Source organism: Lissotriton vulgaris, chromosome 4_1 (assembly GCF_964263255.1).
Source record: "Lissotriton vulgaris chromosome 4_1, aLisVul1.2, whole genome shotgun sequence".
Classification (NCBI taxonomy): domain Eukaryota; kingdom Metazoa; phylum Chordata; class Amphibia; order Caudata; family Salamandridae; genus Lissotriton; species Lissotriton vulgaris.
In genome coordinates, this window is record NC_141691.1 from 1134062072 (window position 1) to 1134080204 (window position 18133).

The 18133-nt window shown below is 46.6% G+C and overlaps 1 protein-coding gene across 1 annotated transcript in view; it reads right to left on the reverse strand.

Annotated features, from left to right (window-relative positions):
* PIGM (phosphatidylinositol glycan anchor biosynthesis class M) overlaps positions 1-18133 on the reverse strand; it is a 155551-nt gene that overhangs the window by 56104 nt on the left and 81314 nt on the right. Inside the window, exon 5 of the mRNA XM_086965378.1 lies at positions 9024-9282. Within this exon, the coding sequence (XP_086821504.1) occupies positions 9024-9282 (259 nt within the window). The remainder of the gene's footprint in view (positions 1-9023; positions 9283-18133) is intronic.

Consider the following 18133-nt stretch of genomic DNA (forward strand, 5'->3'; position numbering starts at 1 on the left):
TGCGACTGGGTCTAATGTACTGGAAAAATAAGCACACGGCTTGTGTGAACCTGCTTGTTCCTGAGTGAGGACTGACAATGCAGTACCTTCACGTTCTGTGACAAAAAGTGTAAAAGGCTTACTGTAACATGGTGTTGCTAAAACAGGTGCTTGACATAAGGCTTTCTTTAAGTCCTCAAAAGCTTGTGTATGTTCCTGAGTCCAAGGGAGGACAGACGAAGTCGCTGCCTCCTGTGTTGTTAACTGAATGAGTGGTTTTGCTAGAAATGCATATTGGGGAATCCATTGTCTACAGTATGAGGTGAGGCCTATGAAGGCCCGTACCTCCTTTTGGTTTCTGGGTGGTGACATATTTGCGATTAACTGAATGCGGTCAGGTGTGAGCTGTCTCCCCACTTTGGACAGCAAGTGACCCAGGTACACAACTTGCTGAACACAGAATTGCAGCTTCGAAGGAGACACCTTGTGTCCCTTGTCAGCCAGGAAGTTCAAAACAATCAAAGATGCATTTTCACATTCGGGTTCGCTTCGAGCGGTGATCAGCAGATCATCGACATACTGAAGCAGAGCAGTGTGAACTGGCATGTGGATACTGTCTAGTTGTTTTTTCAATGCTTGGCTATAGATACTGGGGCTTTCTGTGAATCCTTGAGGTGCACGGGCAAATTTAAAAGATCGTCCATTTAAACTGAATCCGAACAAATATTGGCTCTCCAGATCAATGGGGACACTGAAGAAAGCATTCTTGAGGTCGATTACAGTAAAGAACGCTGCTTCGGAATCAATGGCTGTCAGTAATGAGGAGATATCCGGGACCACAGGGTACTGCGGTACAATGCATTTATTCAATTCGCGCAAATCAATAACCAATCTATAAACAGGCGGAGTATTTGGGTCAGTACGTTTAAGAACAGGAATAATAGGAGAATTACATACATTGGAGTCGGTTTCCACAACCACTCCTTGTGCGATTAGCTCGTCGATGATTCTCAGTAAAGCCACTACAGCATCTGGAGGTAACTTGTATTGTCGAATTCGTGGTAATACCACTCCTGCTTTAAGTGTGACTCGATACGGGGTAATGTGCATGCAACCTACATCAGTGGGGCCCTGCGCCCACAGGTGGGCAGGGACGTTCTGTAGACGGGGATCCATATCTCTCAACACATAATGGCCTTTGAAATCTCGCAAAAATAATCGTACTCCCTCGGGAGAACAACAAATAATAGCTCCTAGAGCTTTCAGTGTTCTTATGCCTAATAGATTTTCCGGACAGGATTTCGTAAGCAATAAATCTGTAGTCCGTGTCAGAGGACCTACTGCAAGAGGGAGGGGTTGTGATACTTCGTTAATAATGGGTTTTCCTGAAAATCCGAGGGACACGTTCTGTGAGCCTGAGAGGGGTGCCCCTGGTACTTCATTGTGACTTATCGTGGTTCTGCTTGCCCCTGTATCAATGAGAAACTTTCTGTCTTTCCCTAAAACTTGACTATGTACGTAAGGACCATTCTGATCTACAGGAACTTCAATAAGAGGCAAGCGGAATTCACTCTCTAGGCTGTCTCATGTGTATCGTTGGTAATCAGGGTAATCGTTCTGTGCATACTGATACATTTGCTGTGTCGTGGTTTGTGTAGCGGTAATGGGCTGTTGCTGAGGTATCGCTACTGTTTGTGAAGGAGCTGGCATGGGTGCGTTCTGCTGTGTGTTCTGGGGTACTGGTTGTGAAGTCTGATCTTGTCTAGGAGGACGCGGTCTCTCTTTTGTTTTGCCCGTGGCAATATTATGTTTCAAAACGGCACATTCGTTTATATAATGACCTGGCTGCTTGCAATAATTACATACCCCCTTTACGGGAGCTGACGAATTACCAGATTGGTTCGCACCCTTTTTCTGACCATCAGCAGGAACTGACTGAGCAACTAACATTTTCATTTTCGTATCCTTCATACGTCTCTGTTCATGTTCTTGTTCTTCTCTAAGTCTATTCTGGTGATACTGTAACATTTGTAACATTTGCGAAGGGGTGTTAGCTTGCCAAGTACTTTCTACTTTCAGGACTCTGTTCTTGACCTGGGGTAAGGAATTCTCTACTAATTTCGTTACAAAAAGATGTGGATATGATTCGCTACTTGCTTTCAGGCCACTGTTAATACCAAAACATTTCTCAAATCGTGTATAAAAATCACTAGTGTCTTCATCAGGTTTCTGTTTACATGCTGAAATTGCTCCCCAATCTTCCTTTTTCGTACTCAATAAACGTGGCAACACTTGCACTAACAAACCTGGTAACAGTTTAACTTTATCTCCAAGCCCTAGGCCTGGCACTCGGGTATTCTCTTCATCCTGTAATGCAGCCCAATCAATCTTTGCATCACCCACCTCCCACTCTTTTTCTTTGAGTTTTTCATATATGCCTGGAGGCAGTAATACTTTCAGAATTTTCATGAGGTCGGGATAAGTGTAATCACCCATTAATAACATGTCTTTTATTTCGCGGTGAAAGCCTGCAGGGTCTTTATCGTGACTGGGTACTAATTTCTTCATTTCCAGCAATTCCATTTTAGTTACAGGTGTATATACAAACACACGTCTAAGCGTGTGGTCTGCGTTCTGTACGGGGTGCACTTCTCGCAACGGATTCTGTCTATCCATGTAATACATGGTCTTCCGTTCCATAACGGGTGCTGCGTTAATCTGTGGACATAAGAATGTACTATACTTGTGACGGTGTTCTAGAATTACTTTAATCAGGTCAGTACTTAGACCTTTCCATCTATACGTGACCAATTCTATTAGTATATCGCGCAGGGGACCTGGATCAGAACGTTGGCTCTTATATAATAAGAGCAGATGCTGTATCATGTACATACCAGCTAAACGCTGTTCACTCGGTGTCAAGTTCAGAAACGTATGCGCTAATGCATCATCACCATATTTCTCAGAACTGTCAGCCCATTGCACGGCTGACCTGGCTAATTCTTGTTCATCCATGGAATCAAGTACATGATACCCCAAGCGCTCTTGGAGTGCTCGGTCGGTGGCTTGGAATAAGTGTTCGGGTGTTTTAGGATTACACATGGCTTTCTGATATATTCTTTTACATTCCGGGCGCACTGGGCGCACCGGATTATTAAACGGTCTACCTTTACCTACATACGCGACCATTTCTCTGACTGGCAACTGTGCTTGTGCTAGTGTCTCTGCTTCTTCCTCTGCATCCTCCTCTGTGGATTCACGTTTATCTGCATCTGCTTCTAGTGCGGCCTGTCTTTTCTCGTGCATCTTAGTTATTGAAGTTCTGATTCTTCGGTACATGTTGTCTATACTGGCTTCTTTGTCATGTTGTCCATCGGCTATATGTCGGCCCCACTTGTGGAGCGCTTTCAAATCTTCCGGGTTCGCACCCGGCCTATCTGCTTCTCGAATAAAACAGTTTATTAGAAACCGTAATAACTTGGCTTTAGTATCTACTTTCTGATGTTCCATGGCCTCTTTAATACTTTCAGGCCCTACTCCTGTCTGCACAAACTTATATATTCGATCCATATGTTCTGTCATTTCAGGCAGTGACATTAGGAAGTTCGTGACTCGTCTTAAACGTACTGATGCAAGTAACATGTCTACATCATTCCTTTTACCAGGTACAGGATCATATCTACAATCTGCAAGGCGATCTCCATAAAATGTAATATCTGTTCTAGGTGTACGCTGTTGCGCTATTTCTCTAAGACTCAAGCGATGGTTTGGTGGCGGAGTCTGGTAACCTGCCCCTCCGGACGCACCTCCTGAGGCACCGTCTCCGAAAGGGTTAGTCAGATCTGTATCAAGAGAAATAGGAGGAGGATTCTGGGGAGGAGTAGCTTGTGGTGGCGGAAGAGCATAAGGGTTCAGACCGTTAGGCGCAGGCACTGGCGCAGGCAAGGGGGCAGGTAATGGGGTATTAACATAGGTAGGAGCAACATCATCTAAGTAGGAAGAAAGGAAAACGTCCTTTGCTGTCCTCGGATGCGTCTTAATCGGGAGCAATGGGGGTGGAAGGTCCTTCGGTGTTTCTGGAGAGGCCTTTGGCAGGCCTTTGGACAGGATGGGGAACATGCCATTCATAAGCGTATTTCGCTGTCTGTCTACTTGTTCTAATTTTACTCTGATACCTTCCTCAACTAATGCGTTTTCTTGAACCCTGTCGGGTTCTTCCTTACTCTTCTCTTCTAGTCTGTGTGCTTTTTCTGTGCGCCTATGCGATTCTTTACGCCATAACTCGATGGCATCTTTCTGTGACTGTCTGGCTTTCTTTTTCCATAATGCTTCTTCTACTCTCATGATGCAATCTGCATCCCATGTCCCTGCAGCGGGCCATCTCTGATTCTCTGACAGTTCTTTAGTATAGTCTACCCATAAGTCGAGAAATAAAACAGCATCTAGGCCGTGCTTGTGGTACATAAAGTACCCTGGAGTGTCCCTAGGTGGAATGGGAACAGCTTCTTCTAGAACCCCTTTTCGGGTTTTTATTTGTCTTAGTTTAGAGAACAACGGCATTCTGAAATCTGGCTACTTGATTCTTATTCGGATATGGACACACTATACATAAGCACAACAATGAAAATCAAACATTCACTCATACCACGACATTTGAATGACACATTATAAACATTTCAGGAACAAAACACATTTAATAGATAACAAGTGCAACAGGATGTACCGCTAAACGGCACAGATACACCTTACAGGTGCAAACTAGATATACTGCTATACAGTACAGATACACTGCTTAACAGTGCAGAACAGGCTCGTGTACCCGAACCCGTCTAGACCGGCACAAACCAATGCGCACGTCAGGATGCGTCCCTAGCAACGGTACTCACCAGGAAGCACGGAAACAGAAGGCCTCGGAAACTCTGGACTGGACTCGGACTCGGACTGGATTCGGACTCGACGCAGATACTTCGGAACCTCGGAACCTGGCGGGCCTCGGTATATCACGGATCTTGCTCTCTCAGCTAGGCTCGGGTTGGGACCCTCCGCACTCCTCACCGCCTCGTCTGGGTGTCGATCGCAGCCTCAGTCACCTCCGTTGGCCTGAGGGAGATACAGGAAATCCTGCGGATACGCGTAATTGTCCGTCCGGCTGTGGCAGGGGGCTAGGCCTGCAACGCACCGCCGGCGCGTGGGGTGGGGGAGGGGTCCCTATTCGGGCGCCAAAAACTGTGGTAATATCGATTACCTATACTTAATTTGCTATCAATAATCAATAAGAACAACTCAGTGAAATAAGAGGCAAAATCCGGGATATTGAGGTTAACTCAAAAGGGTTTTATTCCTGTAAAAGGAATTGGGTTATTGGCTCGAGCCAAGGTGGCATAACCATTCCATTCACCACACAGGGTTCAGGAAGGGAAGACAGACAACACATTGTTTACAGAAGTACATATATATAGTCAATGCATTACAATGTATGAGCATACAGTAGGCGTAACAACTGGAAAAGTAGAGATAAAACATGTAAACGTCATCAAAACGTCACTAAAAAGGCGGTATAATAGGCGTTTATGAAGGCGTATACTCGAAACGTCATTAATCATGAGGTCACAAAATGGGTGGATACATAAGAGAATATTGCAATGTCAGCAGAAATATAAGGCAGAGATGCGCGCGCAGCAGATTGACGTGAATCTGACGCATAACCAGAAGGTGAAAGGACTTGACATTTAGCACTACAAGTGTAGACATAAGTATAGACATAAGTCTGGGATGTCAGATCAACCTAATCCCAAATCGTATCTGGTATCGTATGTTTAAGGAACAGTAGTGTCTGGAAGGGAAAAGGTCTCTCGGGCGGAGGCTACTCTATACTGTCTGCATGTATGCGTCTACGTGTTGGCATGCAGGGTGAGGGGGCATGGGCCTACCATGGCAACGGAATCTATGAATTACTTGCACGGAGACAGAAGAACCGGGCCCTCTGCTCCTGCAGCTGGGAGGATGTTTACTTGAGCTACGAGACAGGAATGTGTTTTCGAGGAGTGGAGCAGATAATTCGAAGGTTGAAGACGGTCTTGGCAGGCAGAGGTTAGGCTATGCGCCGGAGCCGCGCAAGGAAAAAGGTGGGGGCCACTGGTACAGAGGTAGCCTGGGCTGAGGCCCTCGGAGTCAGAAAGCAGGAGAGAACTCGAAAAGGCTCAATGGCATATTCTGGGCCTACCTCGCCAGAGCTGAAAAACGTGTAAAGTGTACCACAAAAAGACGTTGGCACAGCACATATAGAAACTGAATATTCAATCCGTTCATGGCGGATCTGAAAGAGGACAAGTTAAAGATGGACGCAAATGTATTTGCATCTTCGTAGCTGGCACAGGAGGGGAATAACATGTACTGCAAGCTAGTACATGGAGACGATGGGGTACTCGCTGGGGAACACTACTCGATCAAAAATTATATTTCCTCAAGTGTGCCCTGTCCATATTTGAGGAGTTTTGTCAGGACCATGATCTTGTAGTCAATGTTGACAAGACCAAGTACATGGTCCTGACGAACTCCCCAAAGGCTATTGGTGTCGTCCGAATGAACAAGGGAATTCTGGAACAAACTGAGACTTTTTCTTATCTGGGCGTTTTAATTGACAGAAGGGTAAGCTGGAAGCCGCAGATAGACTGCCTAGCTGTTAGGCATGCCCAACTCACGGGGGTTTTGCTGAAGGGGCACAGCCAGTCTCATACAAAACCTATAGCACCGGCGCTTCAGCTCCATAACTCCAAAATTAGTACCTCGCTACTTTATGGGGCGGAGTTGTGGGGTTATGTGAATTTGGACTGTCTAGCCATGGCTCAGAACAAATTCCTACGATCAATAATTGGTCTCCCCCAATCTACCCCTTTAGTACCCCTGTTTTTGGATTTAGGGTGTCATTCAATCAGGGATGTGGCACACTACAGGTTGGTTGCCTATTAGAGAAGGCTTTGGGTGACCCCAGAACTGGCTTTGGTGGAAGTCAGGGATTTAGTCGTAAACAGGAAACTGGTGTGGTTCAGGAGTGTTAAAAGTACACTATCAGACATGGGGTTGAGCCACATGTGGACCTCCCCGGCTGACAGTATATTTCCATCCAAACTTGAGTTTAAAGCTGCCTATTGGACCATGGTTAATATGAAGCGTATTGTGGCCTCCCCCAGCTCTTCCCTGTCAGGTGTTTTTCTAGACCTTAAGCAGGAGACAAACTATGAGGGGTATTGGGATATAATTTTATCAAACCGTGATAGGAAGCTATTCCATCAGTTTAGGGTGGGAACTCTCCCCATTAACACTTTTACATCTAAGTGGGGTAACTCACAATCCAGCAACTGCCCACTTTGTCTGGACATGACAGAAACATTAGGTCACATCTTTTTTTGTCTGTTCCGCTTATAGCAAACCCAGATCTAGATGGTTGAAACCCACCTGTGCCAACTTGGGTACTAGGTCCAGCCTAGAGGCTCTTAGAATCCTCAAAACATCAGTGGCTGGACCGGTTATGGTTGCGGTAGCTAAGTATCTGGGTTGGGTATGGGTGCTTCGCTGGAAAGAGAAGAGGCAGAGGCACCGGTCCACCCCCTGATAGGCCTCTTTTATTTTGAAACATCTATTATGTATCACCCCATATAGATATGACCCCTTCACTGTAAATGCAGGGCCCCAACTTTAGGCCATTTGTTATGGCTCTGTTTTAATGTTTTTATATATAAGTATCAATAATTTTATAATGGATATATAAGGTGCTCGAATGGGTATATTGTATTATTCTTGTTCTGTCTCTTGACAACTACTACAATGAGTAGCTCCAATATTTTTATGTAATGTATATGTTGTTTTAACTTTTGCGATTTTATGCAAATCGAAATAAAGTTATAAATAAAATGAAATGAAATGGAATGATATATTCTATTTATGCTTTATTTTGTAACTTTTAAGGCCAACGGCTGGAATAAAGTTTTACTTAATATATTTATATATATGTATATATCATTCCAGTAAAATGTATACATTGTTCCACCGAACAATGTAACCACGGATAACATAAATGAGACATGCAGCAGAAAAACACAGAATAGACTGCATGACTACACACACACACACACACACACACACACACAATATGTATTGAATCTGAATAAAATAAATGAGTAATAAATGTGATGCCCAAATGTGGTAAAAACGGTACAAATATAACAAAAAAACTAAAGCATATAAATCCTTCAGCTGCTTCATCAGCAACATATTGTGAGGCTTTAATTCAAGATGCAGAAGCTTCGAAAGGAATAATTACTAAATTGTTAAGGGGAGAAGGCAAGTCGTATTTTGCCCCTTCACAAAGAGATATAGAGAAGGTAAAACATACTAGCAAATCCTCTGCTATCAATGCTGCCTCAACACTTGAATTAAGATGTATGAACGTTCTTTTGCGAGAAACACTTTCAGAAGGTATTTGACCGAGTTCAGATACAGGACGCGTTGCAAGAAAAGCACTTAGCAATGTACCACACTATGCGCTAATGCGCTAAGTTAACACTAACATGTAACGTATTATTACAGTGAGTAAGGGGTGTGCCCATTTGGTTTAATCACCTATCCTATTAAGGTGCACCATGGGGCATATACTTTGCGATCTTATAAATGAGAAGCAGCATGGGGTTTGGAACAAAGGCTATCTAAGTGAAGTCCCTGAGAATGTCACATGCTATGAGCTCTGGCGTCCTTTCCAGAGCATAAGAGGACTTTGCAGGTCTAAAAATGCAGAATTAAAAAATATCTATATAGTCTAGTCTGCTGTTTCTTGTATGATTGCCACATTTGAAGGCCTCTGCTCTATAATATGGTAAGAATGTAATGGTGCTTAATATTTTACTTAAACAGATGCAGGTGGTTGCTAAGTAAATGGATCCAATAGTCAGTTTTGAAAACATGTATTATGGTGGTGCAAGCTAGGGTAAATACACAAAATACTCTTGAAATTCAACCGACTGTGTTCCTTCCCGGATGGAGGCTCTTACCTGTGATGTGCAAACTTTGTTAAAGCTGACAAATATAGCGGTGTGAAGAAAGCAACAGAACACAAGGTCTTTGTAAAATGCCACAGATACGACAATAAGGAGAAGCAACTGTGGGAGAAAGGCAGCAAGTCCAAGAGCAAAGCTCCAACTGCTCTCTGCAGTCAAATACAGCATGTAGAAATAGGAGGAGAAATTGTGACGGATATCCCTGCGGGTTATATGATATAGGTAGGTGTGCTCCAAAAACTCCCAGCCGTACCTGCAAGAGAAAATAAAAGAAAGAATGACTAAAGACAACCATGTGATTTACAAGAGTAGGCAACAAATGAATTGTATATTTAGCTCTGCGTAGTGAATTCTACCCCCCTTACAGAATTTGCCTTGTTCACAGTCTAACAATAGTACTCAAGCTCTATTAACACATTGCATGAAGTGGTGATTAACACGGATGCTACTTCTACCCTGGTCATGTACCAATTCAGTTACAAATAATAATAATAATAATAAGTATACTGATCACTAGACCAAACAAACATTCTTCGAGGTTTTGACAAAGTTTAATAAGCATTGTACAACGTCTTCCATTTTGGAAAACGTATATATATTGGTTTCGGAATAAAATCTATATAGAGCATCCAGGTGTGTCAGGCTTGTTCTTGGAAATTGGTGGAATTTGTTTATATCACAGCCTGCCTTGAGCCACTTGTGATATATCTATCTATCTGTGACTCTCCATTCTCCTTGAGCCAATACTTGTGGGGTGGTCTGAGATATATATATATATTACAGGTTGAGAAAGGCAGACTGTCTACCTAAACGCGTTCCGGTTTGTCCATAGCCTGATGTAATCTGCGCAATAAACGAGAGAACCCCACAATGACGGGTGCTTGCTCCTTAATCCGAATTGGTTGGGGACAATTTCTTATATATATATAGATCTATATTACCTACTGACGGTCGTCAGTAGATAGTTATTTTTTTTACTTTTTTTTTAAAGGGTTTTATTAGATGTTAAACCATAGTACAGGTACAGTTAAAGACAATCGAGGCGTAGCAAAATAGCCCCATATCCAAAAAAATACTACTCCACATTGCATAGTCACTAACGCAGCCATTAAGCCAACATCCCGAATGGGCAGGCGGCGTGAACCTACATATCTCCCAGCCTTATGCAGCTGTCTCGGCATATATAGCTCAGGTCCCCATTCCAAGGGATACACGCTCCCCTGTAGCATTTCCCTCATCCCAGCAACCCACGCTCACCACGGCCACGCCCATCCTGTCAATTATTCCACTCACAAACACTACCCTACCCACCTCCCCACAACCTCCCGCCACCCTCTTCCACATCCCATCATTTAGAAACGATACTCCCTCACACAACTTCTCAGCCTATCCCCTCCGGGTCAGCGCCACTCGCATCACCCATGGGTCCAGCAGTCCTTGCCTTCGCCCCGCTGTCGCTTTACGCACTTTGTGTATATGTAGCATAAAGTCCCCAAAAATTCTTAGGTCTGCTTCTAGGGGGCAGCAATTCACTATAAAGTTCTGACTGCGTAGAGCAGTATAGCTTATCTCGTGACCACTGGTGTAGCGTTGGGACCGGCCCCCTCAGCCAGCACATGGCGACTCTCCTATTGGCCATAAGGAGCCCCATGTTCACTAATCTACGGATCGCCTTTGGTAGCTTTTTAGTATATCCCAAAAGGGCCATGAGTGGGTCCGGGTCCAACGCAACCTCAACTATTCTGCCAAGCTCCACAAACACTGTTTCCCAAAATGCAAGCACCCCCGGGAACAACCATGCCAAATGCATGAAGTCCGCCACTTCCACCCTGCATCTCTCACACTCTGCGCTTTCTCGCAAACCGTATCTATATAGCCTTTTCGGAGTGTAGTATATCCTGTTGAGATACTTAAAATGCACCAGCCTGTGTCTACCATGTAGGGATATTTTTCTGGTATTAAGACAACAATAAGACCACACAGTGTCATCCAGTTGGACATCTAAGTCGCGCTGCCATGCCAGCCTGGCAGCCGTATATTTGTGTGCTCTGTGCGACATAGCAATCTTATAAAGTGCGGTTACCATCTTGCAAGGAGAGTCCGCCTTAATAACATGCGTTAATTTGCGCACCTCAGGATGATCAGTCATGTCTTCTCCTAGCAAAGCCCGCAACGCCGCTCTGACTCTGTAGAAATGAAACCTGTTCATTGGCTTGTCGCTCTCCGGCACACCCTGTAGCTGCTCCACTGTGCGCACTGTTCCCTCATAAAACAAGTCTCCCGCCACTTCTATTTTCATAGACCGCAACGTTAGCACAACCCCATTCTCCGTGCACGGACCCAACCATCTCATCCATTCTATCGGCATGACCGGTGAGAAGAGTATAGCACCTGCTTGATTGTGCAGCAGCCAACGCCAAGCATGTCTCGTCGTATTTAAAGAATCCATTATACCAGTCCTGCGGTCCACCTGTTCCATGATAACTGCCGGCAGGGCCACTGGTGCAGCGAACAGGCGCTCCATCCAAAGGTAGGGAACCCCCTCTCCTCCATGGATCCAAGCATGCAAGTGCGCTCCCTGCGACACCCTGTAATATAATTCAAAATCTGGTGCACCCATGCCACCTAGATGATATGGAAGCGTGAGCACCCCCCACTGCACCATAGCTTGTTTACCTGCCCAGGCTAACTTGAGCATCAATTGTCTCAATCTAAGCCAGCCTGCTCAGGCGCCACCAGGATATGTGACATCAACGCCAGTCTAGTTGCCAGGATTTTCGCAAACAATTTTGCGTCAACGTCAAGAAGGGACAACGGGCGATACGAACTGCAGTCATTCTGTGTTTTTCCTGGCTTCGGAATAGCGACTAGGATCGCTTCCTTCATCGACGGGGGCATTGTGCCTGTGTCTAACATGTCGTCAAACAAAGCCGCAAGGTGTGGCAGCAACTTTTCCTAGAATAAAGAGAATAAAAGGCGACTGTCAGGCCGTCCGATCCCGGTGCACTCCCTGCTCTCATACGGCTCAGCGCCTCTATCATTTCATCCTTCTCAATCGGATGCCTCAGCAACTCCCTATGGGCATCCGGGAGAAATGGCAGTTGTATATACTCCAAATACTCCCTAATTTGGTCATCCATCCCCGCGGATCTGGTTTTATAGAGATCTGCATAGTATTGCCGGAAGCGCTCAGCTACGTCTCCCTCTTCTGTCAGGAGATCTCCATTATCCGCATTGATCTCTGTCACTTGCGTCTTACCACGCCTAGCCTTCATCAGCCGAGCAAGGATTGATCCAGGCCTCTCTCCCTCCCCGTACGCACGTGCCGTGACATACTTGCCTAGGTGTTTCACCTGACGATCCGCCGTTTCCTGATACTCCAGCAGAAGGGCCTTTATTTCGTCTTCTACTCTCTCACCTCCCCCTTCCTCCCTGTCCCTTTCCAGGTTCTGTAGTTTCCTCTCAATCTCCGCCAGACTCCCCCTGATCGCCCGCAGTACCCCTGAATGTTTGGACATAGCTATGCCCCTGATGTAAACTTTAAAAGTTTTCCAAATCATCCAGAAACTATCCACTGAGCCGACGTTGGTGTCAAAGAAGGTATCAATGGCCACCGCCATCTCTTCTCAGAATAACGGGTCTAGCAGAGAGTATGGGGGGAATCTCCACGTAAACGGTGGAATACTCCTCTTGGGAGACTTCAGAACTAAAAGCAAAGGTGAGTGGTCTGAGAGAGTACGCGGCAACACTGTGCATTGCCGTACCTGGCTAATCAATGAGGTAGATGCAAACCAATAGTCAATTTGCGTGTGTATATCATGGAATGCTGAGAAGTGCGTGTAGCCCCCTTTCCCCACATTGCGCATTCGCCACACATCACACATATCCAGACTCACCATCATTTCCTCTATTCTCCTTGCATACGCAGCAGGTTGTCTGGGCAGTCCCGCTGAGCGGTCTAGCTCTGGGTTTCTGATCACATTGAGGTCCCCTCCCCACAATATCCGAGCATCGCCATACTGAGATACAATTTTAGCTAGGTCACCAGTCATAATTAGGCCCATAAACATTTACAAGCAAGAAATCCACTCCCCGCCCACTACATTTAGATATAACATACCTTCGGTCCTGGTCCTCTCGGAGCAAAGTCAGGGCAATAGACGACCTGGGGTTAGCCCAGCTCAACACCCCCCTCGCATGAGTGGTAAACCCTGCCGCATTTATGGTTCCCTCTAGCGCCCTCAGCTTAAGCATAGGACTGGTGTTTGGGAGGTGAGTTTCCTGCAGAATAGCCAGGTCCACCTTATGTCTGTATAGATAGTTCAGGACCTTACGCATTTTTCAATGGTCATTCAACCCCCTGACATTCCAAGTAATTACCAGCAACCTGCCCTCGCAATCCAAAGAATCAGACGATTCACGTGACATCAGTTATGCCATGCAATCCATCGCGTATCCACAATATGAAAGCGCCAGCCAAGCTAGCAATAACTGCAAATCAAACACCCCGCTTCAAACCATTCCCTCTTTGCATTACTTCCCGTGCAACACCCCCCCCGCCCACAGCAGACCTCCCCCAACAGGGCCGCATGTGTCCCCAATCCAATCCCCCAACCCCAAATAATCCCCGAACCCTCAACCAACATGGAGAAGGTATTGATATCAGTGCCAGGCACACGTGAGCAGAGGTGGCTCTTCAAGTGGTAACAATATCAAATTGAAAGCAATCGAGTTACCCTGCGCCAGCCCCCCTCAGACATCGTAACCAATTATGCAGCATAGCGCTCTGCAAACATCATTCCCAACCCTCAACATAACTGTTCCCCACTCCCTATGCAATGATACATTGAACACTTCTGCGGTCATGCAAACATTATACCCGTGACTAAATCAAGCATGTCTCTGATAATATCATGCCCACGCGGTCTCAACGCTTCTAAAGTACCCATTTTCCTTGCTTACAGGATCAATAGTGGTAAGTCCAGTCCCTGATGCCCCCCTGGGACACAACTGCCCCTGTCGTGAATCAACTTCTCTGCAACATGCACCAAGGCAGTAGTGCCATTGTACATATGAACGTACCCTCCATAAAAACTGACCGACACACCGCCCTACCACCCCCTATATCACACAGCCCTCTCATAGCTACCAGCCTTTGTTGTTCAGTCCTGTTTATCCAGCGTCGACCCCTCCGGGTCCTCCAAACTGGTCTGCTCCCGGCAGGGTCCTCGCTCTTTCGCCCAGGTCTTTATGGCTTTTTGCAAAGCCGAAGGGTCCGTAAAAATGTGTGATCGGCCCTGACGATTAACTCGGAGTTTCGCCGGGTACAGCATCGCGTAATTCACTCCCATGTCTCTCAACTGTCGCTTGATGGGTACAAATGCCTGCATGCTTCCTGAACTCTGGCAGTAAAGTCCGGATACATGGGCAACTTTGAGTCCTCGTAGCGTAGCACCTTCTTCTCCCGTGCAACCCTCAAGGCGGCGTCCCGGTCCCGATAGTTGAGTAATTTTCCGATGATCCGGGGCGGCACCGTGCCCAGTGGCGGCCGAGGACCCAGTGCCCTGTGCGCTCTCTCCACCACGAACATAGCCGAGAAGACGTGATCGCCCAGCAATGTCACAAGTAACATTTCAATAAACTGTTCCATATTTCCCGTAGCGGTCGTCTCCGGCAGGCCTACCAGGCGCAGATTACAGCACTGAGAGCGCGCTTCCAGGTCTTCAGTTTTCTCCTGTAAAACTCTCAGGACTTTCCCCAGTTGCTTGTTGTCGGCATCCAAAATAGTATGCGCCTCTTCCACCTCCGTTAGGCGCCTTTCCGACATGTCCAGTCATTCCGCGTGTTTGTTCAGGCGCTCCCCCATCCTGTCCATACCATAGGTTAGGGCGTCCAATTTTGCGCCTAGAGATGTGATTCCGCCCTGCAAGGACTTCTCCATGGCTCTCAGCAGGCTGCGGATATCAGGCTCTTCCTCATCATGGGAATGCAATGCACCTCTGGATCCCCTGTCTGATGCGGGGTCTTGAGATTTCGCTCGCTTTTGTTTAAAGGTCAACTTCGTCTGGGTCTTGTCCCCCTTACCCATGCTGTCCGGCCGGGCCCACTGCGGGTCTGAACTCCCAACACCTATGCGTCCCCTTCACGTACCTCTAGAGGGCTTCAGGCCCAAGGCTCCAGACACAGACCACTAGTAGCGCAGCTTCCCAGTTCCTACCAGGTAGTCAGGGTGTAAGCAGCCAAACCAATAGACTCCATGCACTATACGTGCCAGCTTGGGCCCTACACCACCACCGCGTGGACCGTCTTCCAGGGGGGTGGGGCAGCAGGGGTTGCCTAGTTAACTCGGGCCTCAAGCCTCTCTCATACCTCCAAGTTTCCAGTGTATCTCTCTTCACCACGCTGGGCAATACCAATCTCTGCCCCTCAGGTCTGCACGTGGTAGTCAGTACTCTGCCAGCTGTCAGACCCCAACCCACAGTGGGCGCCCCAGGTTCAAGGCAGGTTGTCTGTATGGGATTCGCTGGCAGCTAGGCACGCAAAGCAGCACCCCACTGACCCCCTTTCAGCAAGCTGCCTCCATGTCAGCCATGTGTTCTCCCTCGTACTCAGGCTCCTCGCAGTGCTCCCCACGCTGCTCCCCAGGCTCTTCTCTTGCTCCGATCCCCCGCCAGGTCCTGTCAGCCCACACCGCACACTTAACCGCCGATCCGGCGCTGCATTAAGGGGAACAGCAGCCGCGTTAGCTGCAGGATTATTGTAGGATTGGTCGATGTCCCGGGAGAGCTCAGCGCTCAGGCGGCCATTTTGTATCCGTGCAAGCTCTGTCCCCCAAGGTAGTTCTAGTTAGAACCTTGTTTCTATTCAAAAAGCATTTTTCTTTTTGCCAATATCTTTAACGAATCTTCGTGAAATTTTCAAAACTATATCGGTTGACGAATCGTGAAAATTTCAAAAGTATATCGGTTGACGAATCTTCATGAAATTTTCAAAGCAAATGGCCCGCTCAGGTCAGCTGGCATCTTGAACGTTTTGGGGTGATTCGTCAAGCGGGGGCAGAGAAAAGAGGGGGGTCCCAAAACATGTTTTCTCCATGTTAATTTCCATGGGAAACTTTTGACACGGCTACAGCCTGACCGGCAAAACGGAATTACACCAAATTTAGCAAAAAGGTAGCTTTTTTTTATCCAGAATGCACACTTTTCTTAAAATAGTGTAAATCCGTTCAGCAATTTGAGAAATTTAAACATCTACAGATATTGATACTTCAGAATTGTGAGATCTGATTGGCTGAACCCTCCTGATCACAAGCTTGTTTCCTATTGGCTGCCAACACTTCAAACCAGGAAGTGTTGGCAGTCATCTTGTGACTCTGTACTGAGTGAGAAGCAAAAAAGGTGATAGAAACATTAAAAAACATGAAAAGGGAACAGGGTAAAAACCCCCTGACCCCCCTAGGCCTGGCCAGGGTGTACCAAAGGGACCCCCAGGGCCGAAAAAGCGCTTTTAAAAAAAAAGAATCGGTCAGTCACGGCAGGGGTGCAAATCCGAACGTACATTTTTTAAAAACGAAGCACGGTCTTCCGCGCTTCGTTTTTTTTAAACCACTGGGTGGGTCAGGTCCTGGGGCAATGTTTTATCATGGTACGGGGGCCCCCGCAGCCCCGGAGACGGCCACCTCCCTGGGGCTTTAATGGAAAAATGCGGGGGCTAGGGCTAGTTCGAATTATTTTGTCAAACTGATTGCCTTCCTCCTCATTATCAGGTTTCTGGGGACTTTGATGGGGCGCAAAGTTAGTAGCGAGCACCATAAAATGTTACTGTAAATATCCGACCTGAGTTAGAGATCAACACCCAAGCCGAAGAAATTAAGGAAAAAGTGATAATAGTTCGGAGTTAGATACCATTCCACGGTTGCTTATTTGAAAGAACATGTAACTTCTTCCTCAGTCTCAGTAGCAAAGTCTCCATCTATGAACAGAAGTTTTTGCACTGGGGATAGGTAGACATTGGTTTAAATGAACTGCCTTCAACAATTTACCCTTCACGGGCCCCTATAAACTGAATTAGAATATGCAATTGAGTGGAGTGGCCTCTATGTTATTGTAGAAATGTATCAAGCTATTAAAAAAGAAAATACACCAGGCTTGGCTTTGCCAAGCATGGAATAGGATACTAATCCAAAAGGATCCACTGCTGCCGGCCTTCCACCGAGTTTCTGAAGCACCTGCAACCTCTTTCAGCCCCAGCAATCAAAGAGTACTCCCGCAGGAGCACAAAATGTGCCTGGCTGCAGCTGAGAAACATGATCAAAGTATGTCTTGTGGAAGAAAAGCTGTTTTGGGCTCTGACGACCAGCAGAAGGGCCAAATATTGTTGATTTTAAAGGTCACACCCATGCATCAAGAGAGCTGTTTGGGATTGGCCCATGGATCATGCCGGCTTTACCAACAGTGGCAGACAGCCACAATACAGCAGAGTAAACAAAACCGAGGCCGGTCCAGGGATTGGAGGACAGTTCTACACTCTCACGGGCTACTGGTGTCCACCTACAAAGTCTCAGGGAGTAATTGAGATTCTACCCTTGGGGGCCATCAGATCACAGACAGCAGGGATCAAGCAGTGTATGTTACATGAGTCAGCCCCACTAGGAAGTGAGGCATGTCAAGAGTACAAAGTGGCTGAGGGTCCTCAGATGGTAACAGAACACCACCACAGTGAGTAAGGCCTGACAAACACTAGAGAAGGCAGAGAGTGAGATGAGCACTTGTTAGACATGAAGACCAAGGAGCGAAGTGAGCATATTCACACACACGGGCAACTGAGGCCAGAGGTTCACCTAGTCGAGTGGGCAAGGAACATAAACATACGAGCCCAGGTCTAAAGGGAAACCCTGTCGGCCTGAGGCACACTAAGGGTCTCAAACATCAACATCTCACCCTTCATGCAGGCCTCCAAAGGTCCTCAGGGGCCAAAGTTGAAAGAGTCCCCCAAGAAAGAAAGTCTTAGAAGGAAATGTTGACTCTGGGTGAGCAGAGGCACTGGGTCTGCCACTGAGACATACATCTATAACAGACTGTCTATATGGAGGGCCAACCCTGAGC